This window comes from Plectropomus leopardus, chromosome 16, assembly GCF_008729295.1.
Source record: "Plectropomus leopardus isolate mb chromosome 16, YSFRI_Pleo_2.0, whole genome shotgun sequence".
Taxonomy (NCBI): domain Eukaryota; kingdom Metazoa; phylum Chordata; class Actinopteri; order Perciformes; family Serranidae; genus Plectropomus; species Plectropomus leopardus.
This window is the reverse complement of record NC_056478.1, coordinates 10348583-10375047: the sequence shown is the minus strand read 5'-3', so window position 1 is coordinate 10375047 and position 26465 is coordinate 10348583. Positions and strand designations below refer to the sequence as shown.

At 39.9% G+C, this 26465-nt stretch overlaps 1 protein-coding gene and 1 non-coding gene across 2 annotated transcripts in view; both read left to right on the top strand.

The window, feature by feature from the left end:
• The window catches only part of si:dkey-71h2.2 (low density lipoprotein receptor adapter protein 1), a 56556-nt gene extending 30812 nt beyond the window's left edge, over nucleotides 1-25744 (top strand). The window contains 7 exon segments of the mRNA XM_042503872.1: nucleotides 1766-1878; nucleotides 15517-15631; nucleotides 15924-15996; nucleotides 16523-16603; nucleotides 18105-18226; nucleotides 21001-21035; nucleotides 25324-25744. Coding sequence (XP_042359806.1) covers nucleotides 1766-1878; nucleotides 15517-15631; nucleotides 15924-15996; nucleotides 16523-16603; nucleotides 18105-18226; nucleotides 21001-21035; nucleotides 25324-25429 — 645 coding nt within the window. The 3' untranslated portion in view covers nucleotides 25430-25744.
• Nucleotides 7969-8075, top strand: LOC121956027. The gene has a single exon (XR_006106661.1). It is a non-coding gene; the product is annotated as a U6 spliceosomal RNA (small nuclear RNA).
• Nucleotides 25745-26465: the final 721 nt, after the last annotated feature.

Sequence of the window (26465 nt, the reverse complement as noted above, 5' to 3'; positions counted from 1 at the left end):
CTGTCTGTTCCCTTGGAAACCAATCAACCTGAATGGGATTACTGAATACATTTGTGACTTTTCCCATTTGCTGCATGCTTCAGTCAGGCGTGATAAGACAGGACGGAGGAACCAACATATAGAGAACTTGCGTATCTCAAGCTGACAGATTGGTTCTTGCCTCGTGGCGTGACATAAGGAACATGACAAGAAAATGTGGTTGTTAGCACCTCCTACATACATGAGCTGCTCGAGACACTCACAGCACTCCTTCGCTCTCTATTATAATGTCTGTTTCCCATATCTATTAAAGGTCTCACCAAGAAAAAAACAATAGAAGATGTTTTTTTGTTGTTGTTTCATTGGGGCTATAATAACAAAAATCTTTTTTTTGTTTGTTTGTTTTTTTAATAGGCCCCATAGTTTTTTAAACATGGTCTCTACCAAACATTTGAGAAGGCCATTCATGGTAATGATAAAACAGAAACAAAGATTCAAATTACAGATACTTTTATAATAATTTCAATAATTTACTAATGCATGTAAATTGTTAGCATTCAAAGATATATCAGTTTGTGACCATGGAATTAGTCGTATTACTGGCACTAGTATTATTTTCATGTATTTTTGCTACTTTACTTTGAAAAAAGTTTTAAAGATTGTGAAAAAAATTATACTGATATAATTTCTTTCACCAAACATATGATGGACAAACATTAAATTTAACAACAGTGAGGATTCATGGCTCCTTTATTTCATTAAAAAAAAAGGAAAATCAGTTATCTTAGCATCACTACTTTTACCATAAAAGGCCAATTCAACCATTTAGTTATATAGAATAGTAAAATAAAAAGTTGAAAAATTCACTGTATATATAATGGATAAACAAAAGGCAAAATGTCATCTTGTGGATTTTTTTTAGCATAAAATGCCCAAACTGAATGGCAAAGATGGCTCAATCGGATTAAGTTGAATTCAACACAATTTTCATTAAGATAGAGTGACTCAATGTGTGCTCTACCAAATGGCTGGGCTGGATGTGAAAGGGATATTATAAGTGTTGTGCAGAATGTGCTGTTCCCTGTTACCATCTCCAGGGCATTTAGGCTCCTACAGCAAGCCACAACACCATTCCTGTTGTCCTTCAGATGTCCTAGTTCTTGTTTAAGCAAAGACCCTTTACATCGTCAGTGTCTTTTCGTTGTTGGCCTTTATTTCACCCACTGCAAAAATAAGAGTTCTCCTGCAGGGTGAATGTAGAAATGTGCAGCGAAATCATTTCCCCTCTGTATTTCCTCACAGTCACTCTACTGATTCTTAAGCTGATATCATTTGGCTGTGAAACTAAACTGCTCTCATTTGCCAGCTAATTGCATGGTAAGGAGGTCATTGTCATTGTCAACAGGCGCTCTTGCAGACCGCGTGCTCAGCACTATGGCCGTATTTTCTGAAACTCCAGATGGAGCAGCGCGGCAGGGGGAAGTGAGTGACTGCCAGCCCGACCTCGAGTTGCAATGTGTAGCCCTCGTTCTGGGCTACACGTTGCAGCTGTCCTCCTTCCCGCTTCTGTCACCTTTTATAAATTCCCCACATTTCTGGGACAACTCATGCAGGCTGACTAATTTTGCTCGGCAGCTACTGTGGCTTTTGAGGGTTTTTGGTGTTTAATCAGATGTGAAATCATCTCAGATTTATGTCAGAGTGACAGGGTCGCTGTGTGGCTAGATTTTCTTTTGTGAATTTTAATGTCCGTGTAAATATTTTTTTTTATATTTCATATCTACAGGCCAGAGCCAGTGCTAAGAAGTTTCGGAAAGTAACGCTGACGGTCTCACCAAAAGGCATCATCATGACAGACACAGAGACGACAGACCTCATAGAAAATGTCTCCATATACAGGTAAATGGAAAATATTGTATTCAACAGAGGACAAACACTCCAGAGTGCAAATTTGTGTTGTGTCGGACTAAACTTAGATTCCTGTCCAATAAAAGTCAACAGTCATTTATCTGTTAAATGGAGTTATACAAGGTATAACTCCAATGAAATGTGATCGTCTCACCTCGTTTTACTTGTGCACTGTGATTTAGTCCTGCTTCGCATCTGACTGATATTTTATAACTGTCCATGTTTTCGGATTGTTCTGGTAATCTACCATTAGCAGTGATTGACAGCCAGAATGAGACAGCACCTCACATTCCCACCATCACACCACGCCTTATTCACTGTAAGCACACTCCTCCTCTCCCTCCCTGGCTGGTTTAATCTGATTGGCAAACAGAAAAAGAGTCATCTGGTTGAACAGTGCTGTCCAGTATTTAGCTAAGTTTTAGTGAATCGTAGGATATTACAGTTCCTGATGCGGCATGAAGGTCGTCCAGTTTATTTTTCATCGCTTCTACAATGGCTAACAGGATGTTAATTCAGTTGGTGTCTTCTTAATTTTTCTCAGTGTTTATTGATGTTTATATTTGAAAACCTCGAACTTTCTAGATATTGGCAGAAAGAAAAATTTACAGCCTAGTGAGTTGTTTTCGTCATCTTGATGACTGATTTGCACCCTCCAAAGCCACATTTGTGAATGGGACTGTCACAGCCTCTCTCCTGCTGCTGTGGGATTTTTTTCCACTTACTCCCCACCTTTCTCTCTACTGGGCCACTCCCCCTCACCAGCCTCATCACCTCCACTTGATTTTCCCAGCTGGTCTTCATCTCCAAACAAGCCAGTATTTTAGCAGCCTCACTCCACTCACTCTCGGACTGTTTTCCTGGTTTCGACTCGGCTCTCCTCTGACCACCTCTCCTCTTCTCTGCCCTGGTAAACCTAACAACCTTCTGTCTCTGACCACGAGTTTTGCCTGTGCACTTCCTGGTTCTCGTCTCACTGTGGCTGTGCGGTGTTCTACCACTTCGGCTCCGTCGAGAGAGATCGCCATTCTTCTGGCCGTCTTCAGACCCTCCCGCTGAGCGAAACATCTCCTCCATGTGAGTGCCGCTGCAGTTTATTGGTCTGATGGTACATTGATTCCCTGCCTGTTCTTGTTGAACCCTGCTGCCTGCTCCTACTGGATTCATCTGCTCCGCTGCCTGGCTGACGCCAGCTCTGCTTCCTCCTTGACCATGAGCCCTGCCTGCCCCTCTCTGGAGTCCCCACTTTTCCCTGTTGTAAGTGTTTCTGCAACTTACCTGATACATTCACCTGCCAGTCCGCTCCACGTTCACAATTTCCCCACTCGAACTCTTTGCTATTGCCTGTGAACGTGAGCTCACCCCAGTCTCTCTACGACCTCTGTTCCACCCATGAACTCTGCTCCACCCAGAACTGATAACTGTCCCTTCTTCCCTGCAGCCTGATTATACTCATCTTTGTTCCATTCAACCTGCCAGAAGATTAAATAAAGGTCATTACCAAAAGATTAAATAAAGGTTATTACCAACTACTCGCCTGCTCTGTTGTGCTGCAATTGCGTCCTACCACACCCCGTTACAGTGGGCCATACAAAAAAGTCAAAATGCTTTTCAAATTATTTTTCCCAAGGATGGTTTGTGTCATTTTATTATCAACTTGATTTTTCTGATAATTTTAGTTTTAATTAGTTATTTGATGCTGTAAAAAAGACGAGTGATGTCATGATTAACAGCTGTGATAGAGTCGGGAGGGTGTTCAATTATTTGCAATCCTTTGTCAGGATTGCAAATAATTGAAAACATCCTGCAAAGCATTAAGAATTTAAGGCATTGCATGCAGAGTTTAAACTTAATTTGACACATCAGTCTTCAACTTCAAAGAGTAAATTCCAGACTTTATAAGACTGAGTGAGCAATATAACATAATATATAATCACTTAACGTGTTTATTAAATGTATGATTCATAAAATAAATGAATGATATTCCATATTTAATATTTATTTATCACCTATGCCTTACAATACTGGCAATTCTTTGAGTTGAGACCTAAAAACAAAGACGTGGCTTCATCTAATACACGAAAAATACTGATATCCTCTATCTAGGTCACTTTCCCCTCTGTCCATTGCTTGGTCTCCTTTTGTGGATTAAACCAAGCACTTTTTTGCTCCCAGCTGTTGTGAGTCTCATGTTTGATCAATTCACTCGGAAACCAATAATGGGGGCTGGGAGGGGGTCACCGGAGGGTGTCTGATACAGTTTCTCTCTGTCAATGGACCTTCTTTCAGCACCACGCTAGGTTTCAGTCTACCAAATAATTGAAGAGAGAGAGTGTGTGTGTGTGTGTGTGTGTGTGTGTGTGTACTGTGATATGTTTAGCTGGCTTCCCCTCTCTGTGTAGAATCCTCTGCCTGTCTTATATTGGGCCCGGTGTCATTGAGGATTACAGTCTAAATATCATATGGCTGGACTGTGATTACAGAACAGGCTGTGATAAAGAAAGACAGGAGCTGTGTGTGTGTGTGGATACATGTGGATGGTGTGTGTTCGTGCATCCCTTCTGATCCATCTTATCAGCGGTAACAGACCACAGGCCAGGGGAATCAGTCTCGTCTTTGATCTCCTTCTCTTCTCTCCTTATCTTCCTCTCCTCTCCTCCGCCCTTTCATTTTCACTGTCTAGAAAGAAATCTTTCTTTTCCGCTCATATTAACATAAACAGAGCTCTGAACGCAGGAATACCCACGACTAATTGCCCACTTTGAAACTCACCCTGCCAGTCTTTGCCAATACTCCAGAGTAAAACTACAGGAGAGAAGGGCCACATGCAGAGCTCGGGTTGACTGAGGATTGATTTATCCCCTTTATGAGACCCAGCCCCCACCTCCAACCCCTAACAGCCAATTTCCCCTCTCCCCCCCTCCTTTCTTATGTCTTATTTTAGTTGCACATAATCCAGTTATTCACCAAGACAGCAAGTGAAGGGTGAAAGAAAGTGGAGAAGTGGGGGATCAAATCAGAGTGTTGTGCATAACAAGTAAGGGAGAAAAGAGTTAAATACACAAGGTGTGTGTGTACAAATGTCCACGCATTGATGGACATATGAGAATTTAAGCATGCTCCTCACACAGTGAGTGTGTATGTAAATGTAAGTTAATTGTGTCTTTGCACTAACTGGAAGCCGGGCTGTTTCCCTCAGGCGACGCTTAGTGGGGGATCGAAAACAGACAGGAAGGCATCATGCCATCGCATTGGAAATGGGATCATGCAACCATGACCCTCCTACCCCATCCACCCACACCCACCCACACACATACCCACACCCACCCACACACACAAGCACTGAAATATCATCCTAGTATCATCAGTGGAGTTTTAGGTTTTCACAACTTGATATTCAATTCAGCAGCCTTGACAGCACATTTGCAATGCATCTTAATAGTCGTATCACACACTCAAATTATATTATCACAGGCTTGATCTTCTAACATGAGCAAGTCTGCCTTGTCGTGTTGCTGTAGCTCTAACTGCTGGAAGGGATAAGGACAAGAACTAAACCACACACAGGAGGTTTGGCAATTTTCCACAACAGTAAAGCTGGGCTGTTGTGACAATAAATAATAATTATAATAATAATGTTACATTTTACCTGCTTGTACCACTATTCCTAGTCTTTTGTTCCATCTCGATTGCATTTTCTGTAAATAATATATTTTTTAATGAATTTATTGATAGTCAAATTTAACCTCATTCAATTTATATATTTCTTTATTCCACTGAATTCCTTGGTATAAATATATATATATAAAAATAAAAATATATATATATATATATATATTAATCTATTTATGTGTCTACATGTTGCTGTATGTGTACACAGCAAGCTGTTCAAAGAGATTACCCCTGGTGGGATGAATAAAGTTGTCTGAATCTGAATCTGGGGGGGAAAAAAAAGTCAAAAGAGAAGCATCAGAAACTGAATATTCAGAAGGCAATACGACAACATAAAGACAAACACTCCTAATGAACACAAGTGAGATTAGATAAAATTAAGATAAACGTGAAAACGAGGATAAATAATGCAAGATGCAGGACGCAAAATGTAAAAATGAATTCATAAAAATAAAAAGACCAGAAACAACATAACCAATAAAAGCAATAAACCACAAAATAAAAGGAAATGACATGAATAAAACACAAATAAAATAAATAAAGAAAAAGATGACAGCACTTAAAAGCAAGTCTATAGGAATGGGTTTTAAGAAGTGATCTAAAAAAAATCACTAATTCTGCAAACCTTATTTCCTCAGGCAGGTTGTTCCAAAGCTGAGGGGCCCTGATGGCAAAGGCACGTGAAGATCTAAGGCTATAAACTGGCTTATATGGGGGCAACATCTCTGTTGTAGCTTGGAGACAAACCCAGACGAGCTTTAAAAGTGATCAGTAAAACCCTAAAATCAATTCTTACAGGAACAGGACGGCGATGGAGAGAAGCCAGGATTGGAGTGATGTGATGTCTTCTGTTAAAACCAGTGAGGAGCCTGCTGCATCCTAAAGTCTTTGAGGACAAGGCAGTCATTTTATCAAACATCAAATAACAGGTTGTTGTTTTTCTTTTTGGCCAAATAGGGAATCATAATATGTAATATGGCAATATTTTACATTGTACACAGAAAATATTGATATGTTGTTTATTATCCGCCTAAAAAGCAAAGATATCTATGACTGCAGTTTCATGGACATGATTAACCCTATTTTAAGGCTTATCCTGGTTGTCTTCATATTCAGTATATTGTGTTTACATGAGAGACAACATTTTCTGGTTTGTCATAAATGAAATTTGCTGTTTATGTGGTTAAACATAAACAAAATACTCCAAATATTTAATCATAGACTGCTTATTCATGTCAATGTAACTGCAGACTATGTGCTCTGAGGCCAGAGGACTGTCCTACAAAGCCAATTCTGTGTAACCAGGATACCTTTTTCTTATCTCGCTTCACTAAATGTGATATTGGCATCTGCATAACTGGTATGACAAAACTGGTTATCGACTCACTGGGTCAGTTTTGGTTTATCCTATTCTGACATGACTGTGTTCAATGAAGGAGGCAGGGCTGTTAATTATGAGCAGCAACATCAGAACCATGACTGAAGTAGGATGCTTCATAATATATGAGATGAAATGACACTGTCTTACAAAAATATATAGTAATTTTACTTCTCACTCTGGATGTAAGATACTTGACAGGTTGTGATCTGATTCCCTGAAGTAAATCTGCTGCGTGGCAGGTTAGCTGTTTACCCTAAGTTGCCACTGTGATTTATCACTGTAAGAAGAGAACCAGCTTTGTTGTGCTTCAAACTCAAAGTTAACCCTGAAGTTAAATGGATAATGCCAAATCCTGATTATGGGCCAGTCCTCTGGCCCAGCAAGGGGACAAATAGGGAGGTGCTGCCGCAGAGTGAGTGTGCTTGCTCAGGCAGCACATATAAGAAATAACAATTGATACAGAGCAGATAATCAAAATCACAAGTCTTCTTAGAGGGATATTGGGGGGAGAGGGAAGGGGTGTTCTGCTCCTGTGCATCTGTGGCACAGAAGGTTTGAGCTCAGTTTGGGGCAAAGATGCAGACGAGCATCAGGGACTGTAAGGATGGCATGCAAATTTGTTATGCGAACATGTCCTAAGTGCTCAGGATAACAGATGTGGTATGGAGATTGTTACACAGTGCGGCTTATCCTAGACCTGATTCCACAGAGAGATGTTTAGAGTTTGCTGGAGAAATTGATTCTTATCCTGGTTTGTGTTATAGAAGGGGATTGCTTGGTTTCTGAGTCCAGCCTCCAGCCTGAAGGGAAATTTGGCACCTCCCCCTCCAAGTGTCAGGCCTTATCCCTTTAATGTGAATATAATATGCAGACAACATTAGCTAGGAGTTTATACATATTGCAAAGATGCTGAGATCTACAAGAGAAAGACTAATTTTTCGTTCTTGTCACATTTATGAGTAGAACCACTGTTATGTGTCATACTCACAGCAAGGTGGCCAAAATGAAGGCATCGCCAAAGGCTCAGTGTGCTAGCTCAGGCAGCACATCTGAAAAATTGGAATCGATACAGAGAAGATTAGCATGGCCCCTGCGAAAGGATGACACGCAAATTCGTGAAGCGTTCCATATTTGTTTTAACCCTAATCCCCATAACCCTAAACAACCCTAACCCTAACCCTAGCCCACGCGAATTCGTGAAGCGTTCCATATTTGTTTTAACCCTAACCCTAATCCCCATAACCCTAAACAACCCTAACCCTAACCCTAGCCCACGCAAATTCGTGAAGCGTTCCATATTTGTTTTAACCCTAATCCCCATAACCCTAAACAACCCTAACCCTAACCCTAGCCCACGCAAATTCGTGAAGCGTTCCATATTTGTTTTAACCCTAATCCCCATAACCCTAAACAACCCTAACCCTAACCCTAGCCCACGCAAATTCGTGAAGCGCTCCATATTTGTTTTAACCCTAATCCCATAACCCTAAACAACCCTAACCCTAACCCTAGCCCACGCAAATTCATGAAGCGCTCCATATTTGTTTTAACCCTAATCCCCATAACCCTAAACAACCCTAACCCTAACCCTAGCCCACGCAAATTCGTGAAGCGCTCCATATTTGTTTTAACCCTAACCCTAATCCCCATAACCCTAAACAATAACCCTAGCCCACGCAAATTCGTGAAGCGTTCCATATTTGTTTTAATCCTAACCCTAATCCCCATAACCCTAAACAACCCTAACCCTAACCCTAGCCCACGCAAATTCGTGAAGCGTTCCATATTTGTTTTAACCCTAACCCTAATCCCCATAACCCTAAACAACCCTAACCCTAATCCTGTCCCAGGAAAATTCGTAAATCGTTCTGTATTTTGATTTAACCCCCCATAACCCCACCCCTGACCCTAGCCCAGGCAAATTTGTAAAGCATTTCATATTTTGATTTGATCCCCCTGACCCTAGCCCAGGCAGTAACCCTAACCTTGATATAATCTTCAAAGCTTTCCCACTGAGTAAAACATCTCCTCCATGTGGGTGCTGCTGGTGTTAATTGTTCTGATGGTACATCAATTCCCCGCCTGTCCCCGTTGATCCCGCTCCCTGCTCCTACTGGATTCGTTGGCTCTGCTACCTGCCTGCCTGCCCTTCCAGGTCTTTTTTGGGAGGAGTTTTTTCTTAGGCGATGTGAGGGTCTAAGGACAGAGGGATGTCATATGCTGTAAAGCCAACTGAGGCAAACTGTGTTTTGTGATAATGGGCTTTATAAATAAAATTGACTTGACTTGATTTACTCCAACCTTCAACAACCTGTTCCAACCTCCAATCTCCAACTCAACCTGCAAAAAAAATTAAATAAAGGTCATTACCAACTACTCGCCTGCTCTGTTGTGCTGCAATTAGGTCCTACCACACCCTGTTACACAATCAGCAAAACATACGGGTCAGAAAAGCAGAGCCAAAACTGTAACTGACACTCCACCTGTTAATGATGTGCATTGTTCTGACATACCATTAGATTTGTCAGATATGCCTGCAGGATCACTGAAGAGTGACAGCACCTGGCTGTGTTTTATCTTTGCACAAACACTGACGAAAAATATGTTGCCTTTTTCTGTATGTTTGAGAATGTGCTTTTTTTTCACCATTTTGCAAAAATGTCTCCCTGCCGGCTTCCCTGCAGCAAACTCAAAGTGCTGTTTTTCATTAATACACTTATGTCGGGTAAAAAGTTGAACAAAAGTAGTTCATTTTCGTGTTAAACAGCATACCTGCTTTATTCAGTGTATATAGAGAATTTGAGGCTTTGATGTATGAGGCTCTATTCATGCTTTGTATGGTAAATATTTAAATATTTCCATTGATATTCCCTCTCTGCCTCACAAACACCGGTGCTCTTCACAGAGAGGAGATCAAAGGCTTGCGGTCCACAGAGCCCCTTTGGAGATGTGATGCAGACTGACAGCTCAGCTTCTGTTGTTCGAGCTTAGTGAAAACTCTCAGATGATGTCAATTTTTTTCCTGTTGTTTCAAGCTGTTGGCTTACTCTGTGAATATGATCCATTGTGTGGCACATTGGTGGTAGCAATTAAAATGTTTTTTAATTGTCTCATGAAGGAAATCTGCATACACAATGATTTTTAAAGGGCCTTTTGTTTCATCACATCCCATAGAAGTCACTGTGAATGGAAGAGGCAGATTGTGTCTTTGCCAAAAAGATGAAATCTTAAATGTGTATTCACTCCAATAAAATGCCTATATTTAGAGATTCACATTATTCTTACATCAATGCCATATTGTAATGACTTTTTTTGCATATACTGCATGATAAAGTCAAAGATGTGTAGCTCTTGGTTGATAGCACAAGGCGGGATGCAAATTTCACAATATCCTTACTCAGCATCATTGTGAAAGTCTGAACATGGTTCAGTTTTGAAACTATAGTCATATTCTTGCTGATATGTCTAGATGGGGATGTTTGGAGAGGCACTGGATGTTGACTTATGCATATGAATAAAAGGAGATGCAGCCAGCAGGTGTTGAGTCAGAGCAGATTTTTTTCAAGGCAGATTTATTTCAATATTCTTTAAATGACCATGTGTGGATTAAACTCTGCAATAAGGTAGCTGATGGAGCAAACCCACTGCAATTTAACCCATGCTAATACACAAGCGGATTACAAAAACATCAATTTGAAGACACATGCGCAGCATTTGGAGAACACACTGCAAATCCAACACATTACAAAAATGCTATAATACATTGCAACCATAGAATGTAAATATAGATGGACGACATGACAGCTCCAGTGAAATCAATGGATGTATTATAGGATTAGAAATTGGGAACTCCCCCATGGAAATCGCTGCATCTGCGCAGTAGCGATTTCCGCGTCATGTCATGGGAGCCAATCGCGCGCGCAAAATGGCAACGCTCCCATCCGGGATATTTGGATATTTTAAACTCATTTCAGCCAGTTTCAGCACAGAGGAGGTACATTAGGGCGCGTCGTCTACTTTTGTTTACAGTCTATGACCGACAGAGTACACTTGTAGTAATTAGGGTTGTAAAGGTCCATCGATCTGCATGAATTAAATGAGCAATGATCACGTAACATGGATGCAAAGTGTAAACATAGATCCATATCATCGTCCTTATTTTGAAATTCTGTGTAGACACACAGTGTCCGGCAAAGATCCTGGCGATCAGCTGAGGGAAAGATGAGGATAACAGCTGTTCACGCAGGAAATCATCTGTGTGGAAATGTTTTGTTTTCGGAGAAACTGCGAGTCAACAGACAGCACACGTCATATGCAAACAAAAGCCGTGACGTACCTGCCAGGCCACTTCGCTAACTCATGCTAACTTTAGCTTAGCTGCTCTGTTTCAGCAATGTAGACTGAAAAAACGTGCATGTAGACTGAAAGTCACGCGTGCTGTTCTGTCGGAAGTGCAGGGACTTAAACCAGCGGTGAGTAAGAGAAAGCATGAATAGTAGTAAACTGGTTAAGTTATTAGTTGAGGAAGAGTCCGCTAGCCGCTAAGCTAATGTATTAAATCTTAAATGCCATAGGTTTATGCTTATAACGTTAGCATGTTGTGCATGTGGGGGAAATGTGAGGGGGTATTACAGAAAGCAGGTTATGTGAAAACTCTGACTCTGTGTTCACCCTGAGATGAGGGAAACTCTGTTATCTGTTCCAAAAAGAAAGTTAAGTCAAACTCTGAGTCAATCATGCTAACTGACTCAGAGACAGGGAGTAATGCACATCTGGACGCGCTTTTGTGGCCATGGTTTGTGTCTTTTATTAGTTGGCTATCCATCAGTGGTGATGGAAAATGAGCTAAAATGTAAGTGTTTTTTTTTTACTGCAGTAAAGCCAGCCTCCGAGTCAGCAACATAATCTTGGTTTATATTTGATCAGTGCTGCTTATGTTTACAGTGTGATTTCTGTTTTTTCGGACTCTGTTTTCACTGTGCAGGAAGCAATGTGGCGCCCAATTCCAGTTCACAAACTCTTATTACAGCTAAACAGAGCACTAAAATGTTTCTAAAAACATATTAGGAGAGAAATAGGCAGTGCAGTAACATTATCTTGATTTATATCCAATCAGCACTGCCTAGTTTTACCATTTGATTAGATTTTGGTCCAAGTTTGAGAGTTAGTATTGTATATTTAGTGTCGATAGTATGTGACACTGCTGCCAAAGCAACAGTATACATCATTGTGTAGTATATAATTAATTTATTTACTATCAATAATTCATACAGTTATTAACATTATTGACAAACAAAATTTAATTTGAGAGCATGCACAGAGATGCAAATATGTGGATGCTTTAACCATAAAAGCCCCATAGAAAAAAAGTGAATTCAGGTTGCCCAAAGTGTTATTAGGAGAAAGTAGATAATATCTAAATAAGATGATAATTAAGTTTAGATTGAGCATTTTAATTACATCACACTTGTTTTCCAATCTTAAATAGGTCAACCCTTTCAACATTTTCTCCGCTCATTTTTCTGCAATTAGGCCCAAATATAAGTAAGAGCACAGGGGAAGGGGGATACAGAGCTGGGTGTCCTGGGCATTGCAATGTGGGTCATGCATCAGTGGTACAAGCCAGCAAACAATCTGAGAGGGAGATCCGAGCGCTGGTGATTTCATGCTTGTTGTTTGATTGAATAAATTACTTTATTTTTAGTGCCGCTCTTGAAATGGTGCAGCAAATAAGTGGCTACCAGCTGCAGATCCCTTTTGTTTATAGTTTGCAGTATGATGGCAGATTATATTATGATGCCACTGATGATGATGACATGAAGTGGGGTTATATGGGATACTTATCCATAGACGGTATATTACATACTGTAAATGTCAGTCACCTCAGCCCCAGTTTGGAGAAGCAGGCTGGAGTCTGACAGGGAAGCTACAGCATCTCCTGCTGTGCAGGAGTCAGCAACAAAATGTATTTTAGCCACTTGAAAAATATCCCTCCTAAAACATGAATATCACTTTTAGTGTATGTTACATTTAGAACATTTTCACAGCTTTAGCTTAATGTCAGACAGTAATTTCCAGTTGAAAAATGAAGCTGTTATATCGCTCTCTTCGAAACCAGACTTTATTGAGAAAAACAGTAATTTAACATCCTTGAACACATGAGCTGCTGGTCTACTGCTGCCTCAAACAGTTACTTTGTTTGAGTTAGTGTGTGACTTTGGCATTTAAAGGGGTTATTTTTTAGTCATTAAAGTCATATAACAATACAAGCTATTTAACTGATCGAAGCAGCCGTACACGAGCAGCTTTTATGATTAGCAAGCTAAAATTAGTCTTTTTCTCAATGAGGTTTGGTGTCACATACAAGAGCTGGTAACAGCTCCCCTATTGGCTGTCTGACAGAAAGGTAAAGCAGTGAAAATATTCTGAATATAGTATACACTTGAGCTTATATTGATCTAAAAAAATAATTAAGATGGGACTTTTTTAGGAGGTTAAAATATGTTTTGTTGCTGACCCCCTCCATAGCAATGCTTAACCTCTGTGTTAGTAGTCCAGCCTGCTTCTCCAAGCCTGGTCAGGGCAGAATGACATCAACTGTTTGTAATACACTGACTATGAATAAGTACCCCATACAACCCCACTTCAAAAAAATGTGAACTATCCCTTTAAGCAACCCTGAGTATCTTAAATTTTTCGAGATGGGATCATTTTATGTCTTCTATTCAGAGAAATATAACAATATTGGCCTGCAGAATTCTAATGAGAGTAAAATCACCCAATCTCGTCCTTGTGCTGCTTATAATAAAGGTCATTTGCTTGATTATAGTGACAAAGGTCAAATGCATCATTCTCTGCGGCTCATTTGCACTTCCATTTAAAGCAACAAACATGACGCACTGTGCTGGTTCAGGTAACAGCCCCAGATAGACACACAGGGTGACCCAAGATCAATACAGCTTCTAATAGCCTGTGTGAAATCAAACAAAACAAATCCATCGGTTTTGTGTCCGTCGCTTCAGTAAAACCGTACAAGCTGTTGTAAGGGAGCCAAATGGCTCGATGGACTATCTGGATTGGTTTTAGATAACTATTGCAAATAACTGGCCGTGACTGTCACTGGATTTGCAGACAATTGGATTCCTTGAAAACCAGATATTAGATCCAGGAGAGATTCGGCGTCACTGTTGGGAATGAGGTCCCAGGCGCAATATAGTCACAGCGAAGATCAATTCATAAGCCAAGACTTTCCATTTATTACCGACAGCAGAAATTCAGACATTTCAGCAGAAGTTGCAATATATCATGTAACTGCCTGGAGACTGTTTCAGAAATGAACAGTTTTCTGCATCTGATTACCTGCAGCTGCCTTTGTATTGTTGTGAGTTAAAACTCAGAGGAATGAAGTGAAGGTTATCTAAATACCAGGGTTCCCGCTGTCATGGAAAACCATTTTCAACAATCACATGTTCAAGGCCATGGAAAAGCCATGGAATTAGTTAATTTTGTTGGAAGTTTTGGAAAAGTTCTGGAGTTTTGTTGTGCGTAATGAAATTGTGACAGTAATCTTTTGTAGATAACCTTTCACGTAATGTAACATAACGAGCGAAGTTTAATTTTCAATCACATAACTTTCTTCATTTCTCTCCACATTCCATCTCTCCTGTCATGTACATGCTCACTAAGTGACTTAATGTTTGAATCAGAGTTTGAATCTGATGTGTTGTTATAATAAGTCCTTGAGAAGTCATTACAAAGTTTTGAAATTTTGTCTGAATTATGTGTTCGGAACCAAGGAATACAACGAGTTTCACAAAAAACATACTTTTAAAGTAATCATCTCAGATATTTCAATTTCAAATAGATGTTAAGTCAGTCTCAATAGAGCACACACTTAAACTGATATTGATATTTTTTTTCGATGGGATTTTTCTTTTAGGTGGCACAAATAAGCTTTGTTGCTGACCCCTGTCCACAACAGTATGCTTTCATGTCGGTCTGTAGCCTGCGTCTCTAGACTGGGGGCGTACTTCAAACAATCCCACTTCAAAAACTTTTTAACCATCTGAGCCTTTCATGGGAAGCCTTGAATCCACAAAGCATTACTGTATCAGCATTTGAGTAGATTTTTGCTCAGCACACACTTTTTATCTGAAAATATGAAGCACTAAAGCGCTCAGTCACAGCTTCAAGTATCTCTCATGGATGTCAATGCTACTTATTTGTCTCCTGCTCCACAATTCCCAGCTGTGGGACCTCATCAGCAAAATGTTCGTAACCATCGCTCTCATCCTGCTATGATTGGTTTATGCATATGGAAGAGCAGAAACAAAATTATGGGCCACACTGACATGAATGCAGTCTACGGAGTACAGTCTGCAGCTAATGCAGTGTACATGGTGTCCTTTGTTCTTCATGTGTATCCTGTGATTTAAAATGGTGTCCACTCACTCATGTCTTCAATATGTTCCCATCTGCTGCAGTTTCTCATTTATCATCATAAGTGCACTTATATCAGGTGGACTGAAAGTGTTAGTAAATTAGGGCAATGTGTTTCTTTCTGTCCTCTCTTCCAGAATCTCGTACTGCACAGCAGATAAAACTCAGGATAAGGTCTTTGCATATGTCTCTCAGAGTCAGTTCAATGAGACCCTGGAGTGCCATGCATTTCTCTGCCAAAAGAAGAAGATTGTAAGTATGCAACACCTGTAATTTTATTGTTTATAACTGTGTGTATATTTGACTGCATTTAGCTTGATGTATAGAATACGTGCTCAAGTTTAGCAGGTCTTAAGGTCAGTTTGTTTGTGGACTCAATGCATGTAATGAACTGCAGTTTGGGCAGCCAGTAGCATAAACATAGATGGTGTGTGGCTCCATCTTGTGGCAGCTCACCTCACATCTCACCTGTGCACTCTGTAGTTGTATCTCATTCTTTATGTTTAATTACTAAGTCATTCTTCCCATTTTCCTTTCTCCTCAGGCTCAGGCTGTGACATTAACGGTAGCTCAGGCCTTTAAAGTAGCCCTCGATCTTTGGGAGATCGCTCAGGAAGGTGAGTTCACTCAGTCCGAATAAGGACAGGTTTTTCTTTTGGACTGTTTCGGAAAAAATAGTCTTGGTGTTTTGGACAGACAGGTAAGTCTTTTGCCCAAGTTAATGGATTTCAGTGAGAGTTTCAGGGTGTTTCTCACATACAGTGCTGTATTGGCAAGGCGGCCATCCCCTGATGTTATTGTTGGCTTTTGAGTCCATCTTCAGAGCTTTTGTTGAGGTGATGTGAAATATAATTCATGAAACAGGGCAGGGGAGAGTTTAAATCAGTCCCTAGCACAGGACTTCAAGGAAATAAAAGGAGAGTTGATAACTTAATTAACACAGGGAGGATTAGGATATACAGTCTTTCTTTCTCTCTGACAAATCAGTATTTACATACTGTAATGCCACGATTCTACACTCGATGGCAGCATGCACCTTTGAATTTAACTTGCAAACTGTCCGAATAACTCAGAGGAAGACAAAGAAACATCAACAAGCAGTTTCCAGATTCAGGAAAGTTTTGAAACCTGTTTTTTTTGTAGATAAAAGCAAGAAGGCGAGGACCTGCTGTTCTTGTGCAGCAAGCAAAGGACAGACGGAGACAACAGACACTGTCCCAGCAGGTGAGTTCATTTGATTTTGTCTTTATCCACACTGTGTCTCTGTATCACATTTCATTTAACAGCAATGACAAGGGACATGATGATGTACAATTGAAGTACACACAGCCAAATGTCTTGCTGAGAATTACTGCAAGGAAAGGCGGATTCCCCATTTCCAAACAACCAAGGATGCATGTGCATGAGTAGACAACTCAATAATAGCAAATTCATTGACATCAACAAGTGCTTATCTGTGAAGTTTCAGTATTTAGAAGTAAAGTAACTTGCTGGGAACCATAAAATTCACCATGTGAATCATGTGAATCCAACAGCAACAAGTAGCAGCGATAACACGCAGATTACCCACAGTTATCCTAGTTAGTGAGACATAAACCATATGTGTCGCAAGTAAATGATGTGGGAGAGACAAAAAATAAATAAATATGGCGTGTTAGACTGCTGCACAAGTTAAGAGCGTTCTAGTTTTTGATTATCGTGTATGGAAATCTTGCACCAGATACTCTGTATTTTCCATGTAAAGCTTTACTCACGAGAAACACTAATTATTACTAGTATCACTAGAAACAGCTAATTTAAGAAGTTATTGTGAGTCCTTGAAAAGTTTTTGAAAAGTTTTAAAATTTTGTTCACGAAAATGTGTAGTAACCCTGTATATAAGTTTTGGAGTGAAAGAAACTGCCCGTCACCGACAAGATTATAGTGATTAGTAGTTCTTTTATAAACCGCAATATTTTGCAGTCACTAAGTGAGACAGCAAATCGAAGCAGAGTTAAAATGACTAAAAACCAAATTCCTCCAGATTTGTGGCCACGCTTTCATAATCCTCATAAAACCCACAGCTTCCAGTGAACACAATTACGTAAATGCTACAAGAGTTGGCTGCATCGTGACTTTGAAATGACCTCTTAGTGTTGGTGCTTACACGACAATGAGTCATCTTGTAGTGTGACGCTGCACCTTCCCACACACAAATTTAACTGCCGTCCATCGCTTCTCACACACACTGAGGACAAATCACCCAATTATACGCCACTCATTAGTCATTCAGCTGAGCAGTAGATTCAAGCACTTTCCAATAGCCGTGACATTTGTAGGTCAAAATGTTTTCCGCTCCTCAGGGGGTCAGAGGGTCCACAAAATGAGACTTAATCATCCATTCAGTTTGTTGTTAGTTTCCAGCTTCTTTCAATTAAAAACTGGCTCCACTTGCAGCCGCAGTGGCCCGAGGACAGAGGGAAAATTTGATGTGAAAGCCTCACGGACCTCGGGAGTAACTCGCCACAGCGAGACGTATGAAAGTTTTACAGAGATGATTTAAATTCAGCTTGTGCAGACGAAGCTGCGAGGGTGCCACAGGCTGGAGTCGATGTTTCACCTCTGTGCTTCTCTCTTTTCTGTTGTGTGTCCGTATGTCTCCCAACCTTTCCCTCCTTCATGTCCGACTCTTTCTCACCTCTTGCGTCCCCGTCAACCCCTCGTCCACACCTGCCACCTCCCTCAGATCCAGAGAAGCCTGTCGGGATGGAGGAGAAGCTCCGGAGGCCCTTCTTCTCCGCTTCACTCAGCTCGCCCTCACCTCGCAGTAACCCCACTCGAAGGCGACCGATCAAACACGACTCGTGGGTAGGTCACACCATCTCTCTCCAACTTCTGATTCAGGCTAACAATAATGATTAAATTAGTCTTTTGGTTAGAGGATAGATAGGGATCCAACCTCTTTGCTGATACTGAATCCTGACACAGCAACTCTCAGCACCAGTCCAGTACTAGTAGTTTTAAATCTGTACACCTCACTGCATACAACTTATTAGGTTCATTTTTATGTAAGCTAAGAAGAGGCTATCCAAATGTTCACATCAGCCTAATGAGGTCAGTCTGGTGTATCTGGTCGCCATGTCCGTAGTATTTTTGAAAAATGTTTTGTAAACAAACATCCAAAAACGGTATATTTTGTTAGATTTTAAATTTTATATTCTTAAAATAGTCCTTGTGCTTGGTTTGTAGTATGAATACCAAAATAGGGGGTTACCTACAGCGCCGGTGCCCAACTTGGTGGTTACCAAAACTTCACAGGGGGCTGTGAGGACTTCTTGATTTTAAGGGTGTGAGAAAACCTAAAGTTTAGATTATTTTTTAACATATGAGTTAAAAAGGTCTCATAAGATAACAACACAGTAAAGACACAAAGACAGAAACTTGATGCAGTTATTGTGCTCACTATGTGGTGTAATTGTAGTTTATCAGTTGTTCTGTACTGTTATTGTTATGCATCAAGTTTAACATGAAATTTCCATAAAATATGTCACTAAGGCAGGGGTCGTCAGACTAAAGTCGACCCACAATATGTGGAGAGCAGTGCGTCCACTGACATGAATTGATTAAGGGGCTTTTTTTTCTTGCCTTCTGAATTCCATTTTCTGAGACACAATTCAAACAAGTATTCAATTATTAAAGTGGAACCTCATCTAAATTGAGATTCATTTATTACAGGAAAACCAATATCCTGTGGATCCACAAAATCGGGCCCCTATTCATTGTTTATGGAGCAGCTCTAGACTTTATACTTGATGACATCACAAATTTGACTTTGCACGTTCTAGTTTTTGGATTTTGGAAAGGTGTCCATGTTAACTGATATTTTTGGACTGTCTTAGATCTTAGGGATAATTTGCATGAATTTTGAAAATGGGCGTAATTCCTCTTTAATGTCATGACAAGATGACTCGAAGTATTGTCAATGCAGTTTGGAAAGACTGAAAGTAGTCGTACTAGTGAAGTCATTTATTGCTGCTTCACTATGTCATTATACTATAACAATGCCATTTTACTTAATTTCATGTCTTCATTTTTAAATGTCATTTGACATTTAACACAAATGGGTTTGAAAGCAAATTATATAATAAACTCTCGTCAAACAGCGCTTAGTTTTTGACTATTAGCTAATTTTTTCCATACAGGGTTTTCTTATCATTTTTGTAGTAATTATTTAGGTGTAATTAGAGCAGTCACATGTAGTTGTAAATGGATTTAAATATTCATGCAGAGGCTCATCTGTCACCATCATGGTGTACACGTACAGAATCTTAACACTAGGTGGCACCATATGCATTACAATGTGGCTCCTACAGGCTGATCCTACAGTCTTATGTGTTCATTGTTATGTTTTCCCTCAAAGGCTTTTTCTGTCATTGTGAGATATTCTGCTTTAACTGAGTTGGATTTTCATCATTTAGCCCAGCTTCTTTAATACTCTACTCTTCTACTGATGTGTTTTTTTTAATAATCCCTCCATATTTATGTTGCATTCATACACAATCGATATCATCATTTTTTATTGTAAATACAGTGGTGAAGGGATTGCGTAGTTTTGTAGGCCAACCATGAGGTTGGCATCACACTGATTCCCTCATCAAAATCCTAAGGGAATTTTTTAATGGGATTTTCGATTATCGCCAAAAATAAGCTCTCTGACGAACACAAGTTCACCACACTCACACGTTTTGTTCAGCATGATAATCTTCACAGATGAACACTGCTTTTGTATGTTTTAAAGTGTGAATGAAATCGCCAGAAGCAAAAAGCTGTTGTTAGGCTATACACGAACTACATTGCGGTCGCACGATTTAAATGTCACAACTACAAATACTGTAAAAACACATTAAAACACAATCGAAAAATATAATAAACAGATAAATTTACAAGTTAGAATGCAACTCTGGAAAGCTGTAAAGGTGGACAAGTGGGTTTAATGAGTTTCTGTGTCCGCTGTGATGATGTCTAACGTCCTGGACAAACACTAGTCCCATTTAGCCACTTGTTAGCAACCGCCTTTTTTAAGATGAGTAAAACCTTAAAAGTTCAAAAATCATGTTTAAGCTGACGTATTTAATGTTGCAGAACAAAACGACTAAATATCTTTAGCCTGTGTTAACCACAGACTTTATGAAAGGCATTTTACCGAAAACCCATTAAAAAAAACAGACTTTTGGACGAGGGAACCAGAAGTGCTAAAAGACTAACAGACTTCCGCGTTTTAGGAATCATTACTTTACCACTCTATTGGCCTAATTATATGTATTTTATAAATTTGAACAGTGCAAAGTGGTTTAAATTAGTGGGATGTTTTGCGTTAGTGCAGGGAAAGTGGAGCAGAAATGTATCTATGTTTTCATTCTTTATTATTACTGATTACCAATCACACTGATTGAAAGAATATTACACTTCTTACAACAAAATATGCAATGTTGCAATGTTTGAATCTTCAGCTCATGATTTTTGTGTCACTCAGACAGAATAAGTTATGACAAACAGCTGACTCAGTGAAGAGGCACAGGAGCAGGATTGTAATTTGACGTAATTTCTGTGTGTATTGATTCATATTGTTCATGTCCCAACAGGACGTGGAGGATGGACTCGAGGACCCCTTCTCAAGGTAACCTTTGCACACGACAGCAAGTCTGCTGAACACTGGGGATAGCTTCTTAAATTTAGAAATAGAAATGAGATTTTGCTTGCACACAAAAACTTAAATGTTCCCCAATGAAAACTATTTTAAGGAAGCCATTGTTATGTTGATTCCAGCTCTAAACAGAAATAGGGTGCCTTTTGAATGCTGTTGAGGAATTTTAGACGATGACAGTTGCACTGAGGGTGATGGTCAGCTGTCAGTAACCTTTCAGACTCTTTAAGATAAGCAAACTTTCTCTGACACGTTGACTGACACAAATTTTTATTGAAATTCAAACACATGGGCAAACACAGACAGGGACATGCATAGTCTCCTTTTCTTGGGTGCAAAAAGATGCCAGTACTTCCATGGCAATGAGCTTTTGTAGAAGGATGTATGAAAACAACTGTTTCCATGGGCATATTGATTGTGTGGTGACTTTGTTTGGTGTTTCAAAAGTTATTTGTACAGGTAAGGTGCAGATGTTTAGTATGATTTTACAGGGTATATTTCTATAAATGCTCTGCTGTTGGGGATAGAAAGAAGATGTAAAAGCTTAACATAAAGGACTGTTGTCTTATCAAATCAGGGCTAAATAAAACAAGACAGTATTAAGTCAAGAAACTGTCAGCTCGAATTAAAGCAAAAAAATAGGGTGTTTCAAATAAGCGGATAGGACATGATCACTACCTTATCCAACGCTAGTGTTGTGTTACTCAATAAGATGGCACAGTTTTGACTCCTACAGCCGACCTAGCTGCATTACAGTGCAGTGATGTAATTTTCTGAACATACCAGACTGTTAAGCTGTTCTTTTATTTGTCCTTTTCCATTCAGGCCCCAAACAGACATTAGCTGTGTGAGGTGCGGTGTATTGGACAGACTTGGCAGTTTAAAATGTTTTAAAATAATGATTATACTACACACCACTCATTCACATTACAAGTATTGAATGAAGTACTATTTTCGTACTGGTTTCACCAATCACTGGGCACTGGTATCATAATTTTTTAAATGATACCCAACGCTAGTAACCAGTGAGCTGTCTCACCTCTTGTGAGATCACTGTGCTGCGCTTGAACCATCGCAGACAACAGAAATCTATTGTTTCCTTTACTGCCACTGTGATCGCCACCTCCTGACAGAGCTGTCAGGCGCACGCTGACTGAAGCCTGAACGGGCTCTCCACAGCGCATCAGCATTTTTCCTCTGAACCAGTATTAGAATGCAACACTTTTTGTTTTCTTTCAGAGTGTGACGATCTGTGTAATCGTCACTTTGTGGCCTGCAGAGAGACCAAAATGTGAAATGTGAGTCTCATGAGTTGTGTTGTAGCCTTCCTCTGAGACACAAACACGATAAAAGCTTACAACATCATGCATGTGGTCCCTCTGACATACTCTTTGATAATGTACAACAAACTGCTAGGAATGTAGGCCAAACAGTCCAGTGAGTGTCTTTTCATTTCCTCATATTACCAGCTGATACGCGTGTATGTGTCCTGCTGTATTATCCATCCATAGAGAGAGAAGAGCAGCAGGGGGATGTTGCCTTGCACATTAAAGTGATAGCAACTCATTAGGTTGTGTTGCCTGCGGCTAATAGATGTGCTTGTTGTGTTGGAGCATGCATGGCTTTGGTTAAAGCAAATGGGTAAATGAGAGGCAGAGATTATACAGACGAGTATGTGGAAGCTGGCTGGGTATGAAGAGAGATCAGAGGAAGAAGGCAAGTCGTCCTCGAGGCTGCACTCAGCGGGGATGAGGAAATACTGACCTCAAGTGTGGATGTCAAACAGAGGAAGGTGTAACACTCAGATTGAAATCTGACATCCTGGAGGAAATGCTAAATGATTTTGGGGAGTGTTAGAGCAGACCTCCTCTGCAGAGGTCGGCAAGGATGTCAAGCTCTGCTGCGGTGGTGCACGAATGGTGGATAAGATCCGTCCTGAAATGTGGAAGACTCTGAATCACATTGAGTTGTCGTTGCTGTCACACCTTTTCAGCGTCACATTGGACTTTAGGAGTGCTTTTTAGATCGGCAGAGGAGGGTTGTGAGGTCTTTGGGTATTTTTTCTGAATGCTCAGGGATCACACTTTTTGCTACTGCTGTGTTTTGCTCTAGCCAGTGGTCAAGCATAGGGTTTTGCTCTGATCGCAAAGCAGTATGCCATTTACAGGACCGACTAATTCTGAAGATATCATGGGAGCTTGCTTATATTTTCTACATTTTATTCTCTGGCCACAGCCTTCAACTGTTTAAATCCAGCTCTGTCCTTTTAAGAGCTTTGAGTACTTAATAACAAAATGTTCCAATAGTAATTGACTAGCTCACACCATATATTCTTTAAAATAATGAATGCGGCCACCGTGATGCCACCCATTGATTTGTAGGCTCTGTTTTGATGCCCAGTTTGCATTTTGACTATCATCATCTTTGCTTTTTGGAGCCAGATGTGTCCATATTTGGATGAGAGGGTGGCACTCACCTTAACACCAGCTGCTGTCTTGGTTAGCACAGTGCATTTACAGTCTATAATTTACCGTGATAATACAGATGCTAGTTTTTGCTAGTGAAAAAAACAGACCATTAAAACAAAATGTACTTCAGCATTGTCAGGCGCAAACCTTGTATCTCAACATTTTACTATTTTCATATTTTGCAAAGACACCTCTGTGGCATCACAAAACTTGATTTATGATGGTATGATGTCACAGATTTGACCTTTTTATTAAAAATTTGCACCTTCTGCAATTTGGGTATTGCACTTTTGGTAGTACTTAAATTGTGCAGCTAACGCATCTGCCAATAAAAGTGCCCATGGCCTTAAAAATGCATAACTTTAAGCCATATTTAAATTTAAGCCACTGACTTACATAAAATAACCCCCTGCACATTTGTTATAAATGGGAAAATTAGCCATAAAGACCAAAACTGTTCCCTGTTATCAGACAGAAAAGCACTATCACTGGGCCTCTTGAGCTACTGTCCTGCTCAGTCTCTTTAAAGGAGTGTGTGAGTTTAAAGGTGCCTTTTGGGGTCAGTTTATTGGTTTGTATGCTGGTGTTTCACTTTAAATTACTTAATTCCACGTGTGTGTCAGTAGCTCAGCCTCTAGAGGTCGGTATCAGTGCTTTAAAGTCTTCTTGCTTGAGCTGTGACTGATGCAGCCAAACCAGCTTCAGCACAATCATTTTTAATTAGGTGCACGAGCACAGGTCAGGGTTTGGACCTCTGAAAAAATTCAGTCATTAGAATAGAAGATAGTTATTTAAATGAAGGCTCAGTGCTTTTAACCAAGGCAATGAGTGCTGACGCCTGTTAACATCAACTTCAGTTCAAAGGGTTTAATTAAATGGTTGGATTTGTGTGTAAGATTTTGGAAATGAATGGTGACCGTGGAGTTAAAATGGCAGTTATGCAACTGTCGACTTTGTACTGAAGTACTTCAATAATTTAACCTCGTCTAAATGTGCCAAGTTCTTTTTTTGTTGTTGTGATTTTACGCTTCTTTGAGTGCTTCTTTATGCATGATGGCATGGGGACAGCACATGTAGCTGTCTTGGTTTCTATGAACAGTCTCTAGTAAGAGTTTGAAGACATTCTCTGTATCTTAACATTTACTATTAAGTCACATAGTCATGATTTTCTTCCTCTACCTGGCATGCAGCAACATGGAAGTAGAGGAGATGGACACCGGTAAGTGAAGTAACCGGTGTCTTATTTTCATGCATGCGCTGCATGTTGCATGAAGATTTACATTTAAAATACCTGTCATTTCTGTACAGTATCATGCTATTTATACTTAGTCCAGACTGTTATTACATATTTTAATAATTTATTTTTTAGTAAGCTATTTTTAGGGGAGTGAGTTGTCAGGGTTCAATTAGAACTTTATTATTATTTTTTTCTTTAACCTGAAAATGATGGCAAATTTTAATGACCAAAAATGTATGGACATTTTTAGAATTTATCCTTTTTGCATGTATTCAGTCACATTTCCATTCCTTTTTTCATCAGAAATGGAAACATGAAACAACTTACATGTTGTAAAGAGTGGCCGTTCTGTTCCCTTTGTGCTTGAGTTATCATTTGGTTTTGATGATGGCTGTTGTTTCTGAGTGACCTCACTGACATTGAAATTCTCCACTGTGTACGTCAGCCCTCCTACTCCTTCACATCATCCTCTTTCTTCTTTTCTCAGTTTCTTACCTTTGTATAACCTGACTTCTCTAGCAATATTACTTCTCCTCTCTTCCTCTCTTTCTGTCAGACTGGCCGAGTCCTGCTCCAAACACGTCTCTGACAATGCAGCTCTGAGTCTTTGGGAGGTCTCCGCCGAGAATCTGTTGTGTATCTGTAACAATGAGTTTGAATAACATACACTGGCAATAGCTGTCCAACTCGCAGCACCACAGAAATTAGACTGAAATCATAACAGAGGCTCTGAGACCAACAACAAACACAAAACAGCATACATCACACAACAGACAGCATAAGATATCACGCTTCCCGGTGCACAACCTGAATCAGACGGGCTCTGTTTGATTTTTCTGTGGCTGCTGCAGAGAAACGAGAATGAATACCCTGATATTATAAACCGCAATTTCTGTGAATGCCTGCCAGTCAACACACACTCCACTCAGTGTAAACAGCCATCATCAGCCAACTCTCAAAAACTGCCAGATGAAAGACGGTGCACACAGTGTGCAACACAACACTGCAAGACAAGCAAGAATTACACATTTCCACTTGAAAGGAGTTGTCCCAGAGGATCATAGGATGAATACCAACTACGGAGTCTCCGTCTTTTAATCTAAATTTGTAAAAATACTTTCATATGTGGATTCCACTTGTAAAGATTTTTTTCAGCATCAAGCAATCCAGAGATGTGTGTAGATATGGCTGTCATCTCGCTAACAATGTGAAAGCTGTCCGATCTTGTCACTTGTTTGACGGAGTATCAGCTGTCAGTAGTCACTGGAGGAAGTCCAGTGTCAGAGGTCATCAGCAAATCTAGTACAAATCTTCAGCTATGATATTTGATGAAAGGTCAGTGTGTTGTCCTGATACAACCAGTTGAAGAATGAAACGGTATGTTATACAGTAATAAGACATACGGGCATACTCTACCCATGTGTCATCGTTTATTTGATTGCAGCTTAAATGCGTCATTTAAATAAGGCCAGAATTCACCTCCAGTCCATTAAAAACACAAGATGACCTTGTTAATGCGAGAAACGTGGATGATTCAGTCATCAGAATGAGTAATTCATTGATAACCCTTGTGCTTGCTTGCTTTATGTTGACAACAATAGATTGTGTTTGCAATGTAAAAAGAAGTCACAGCTTTCATCACTCAACACAAAAGCAGACCTTTCTCTCAGAGAAGCAGGCTGATATTCCTCTAACAAT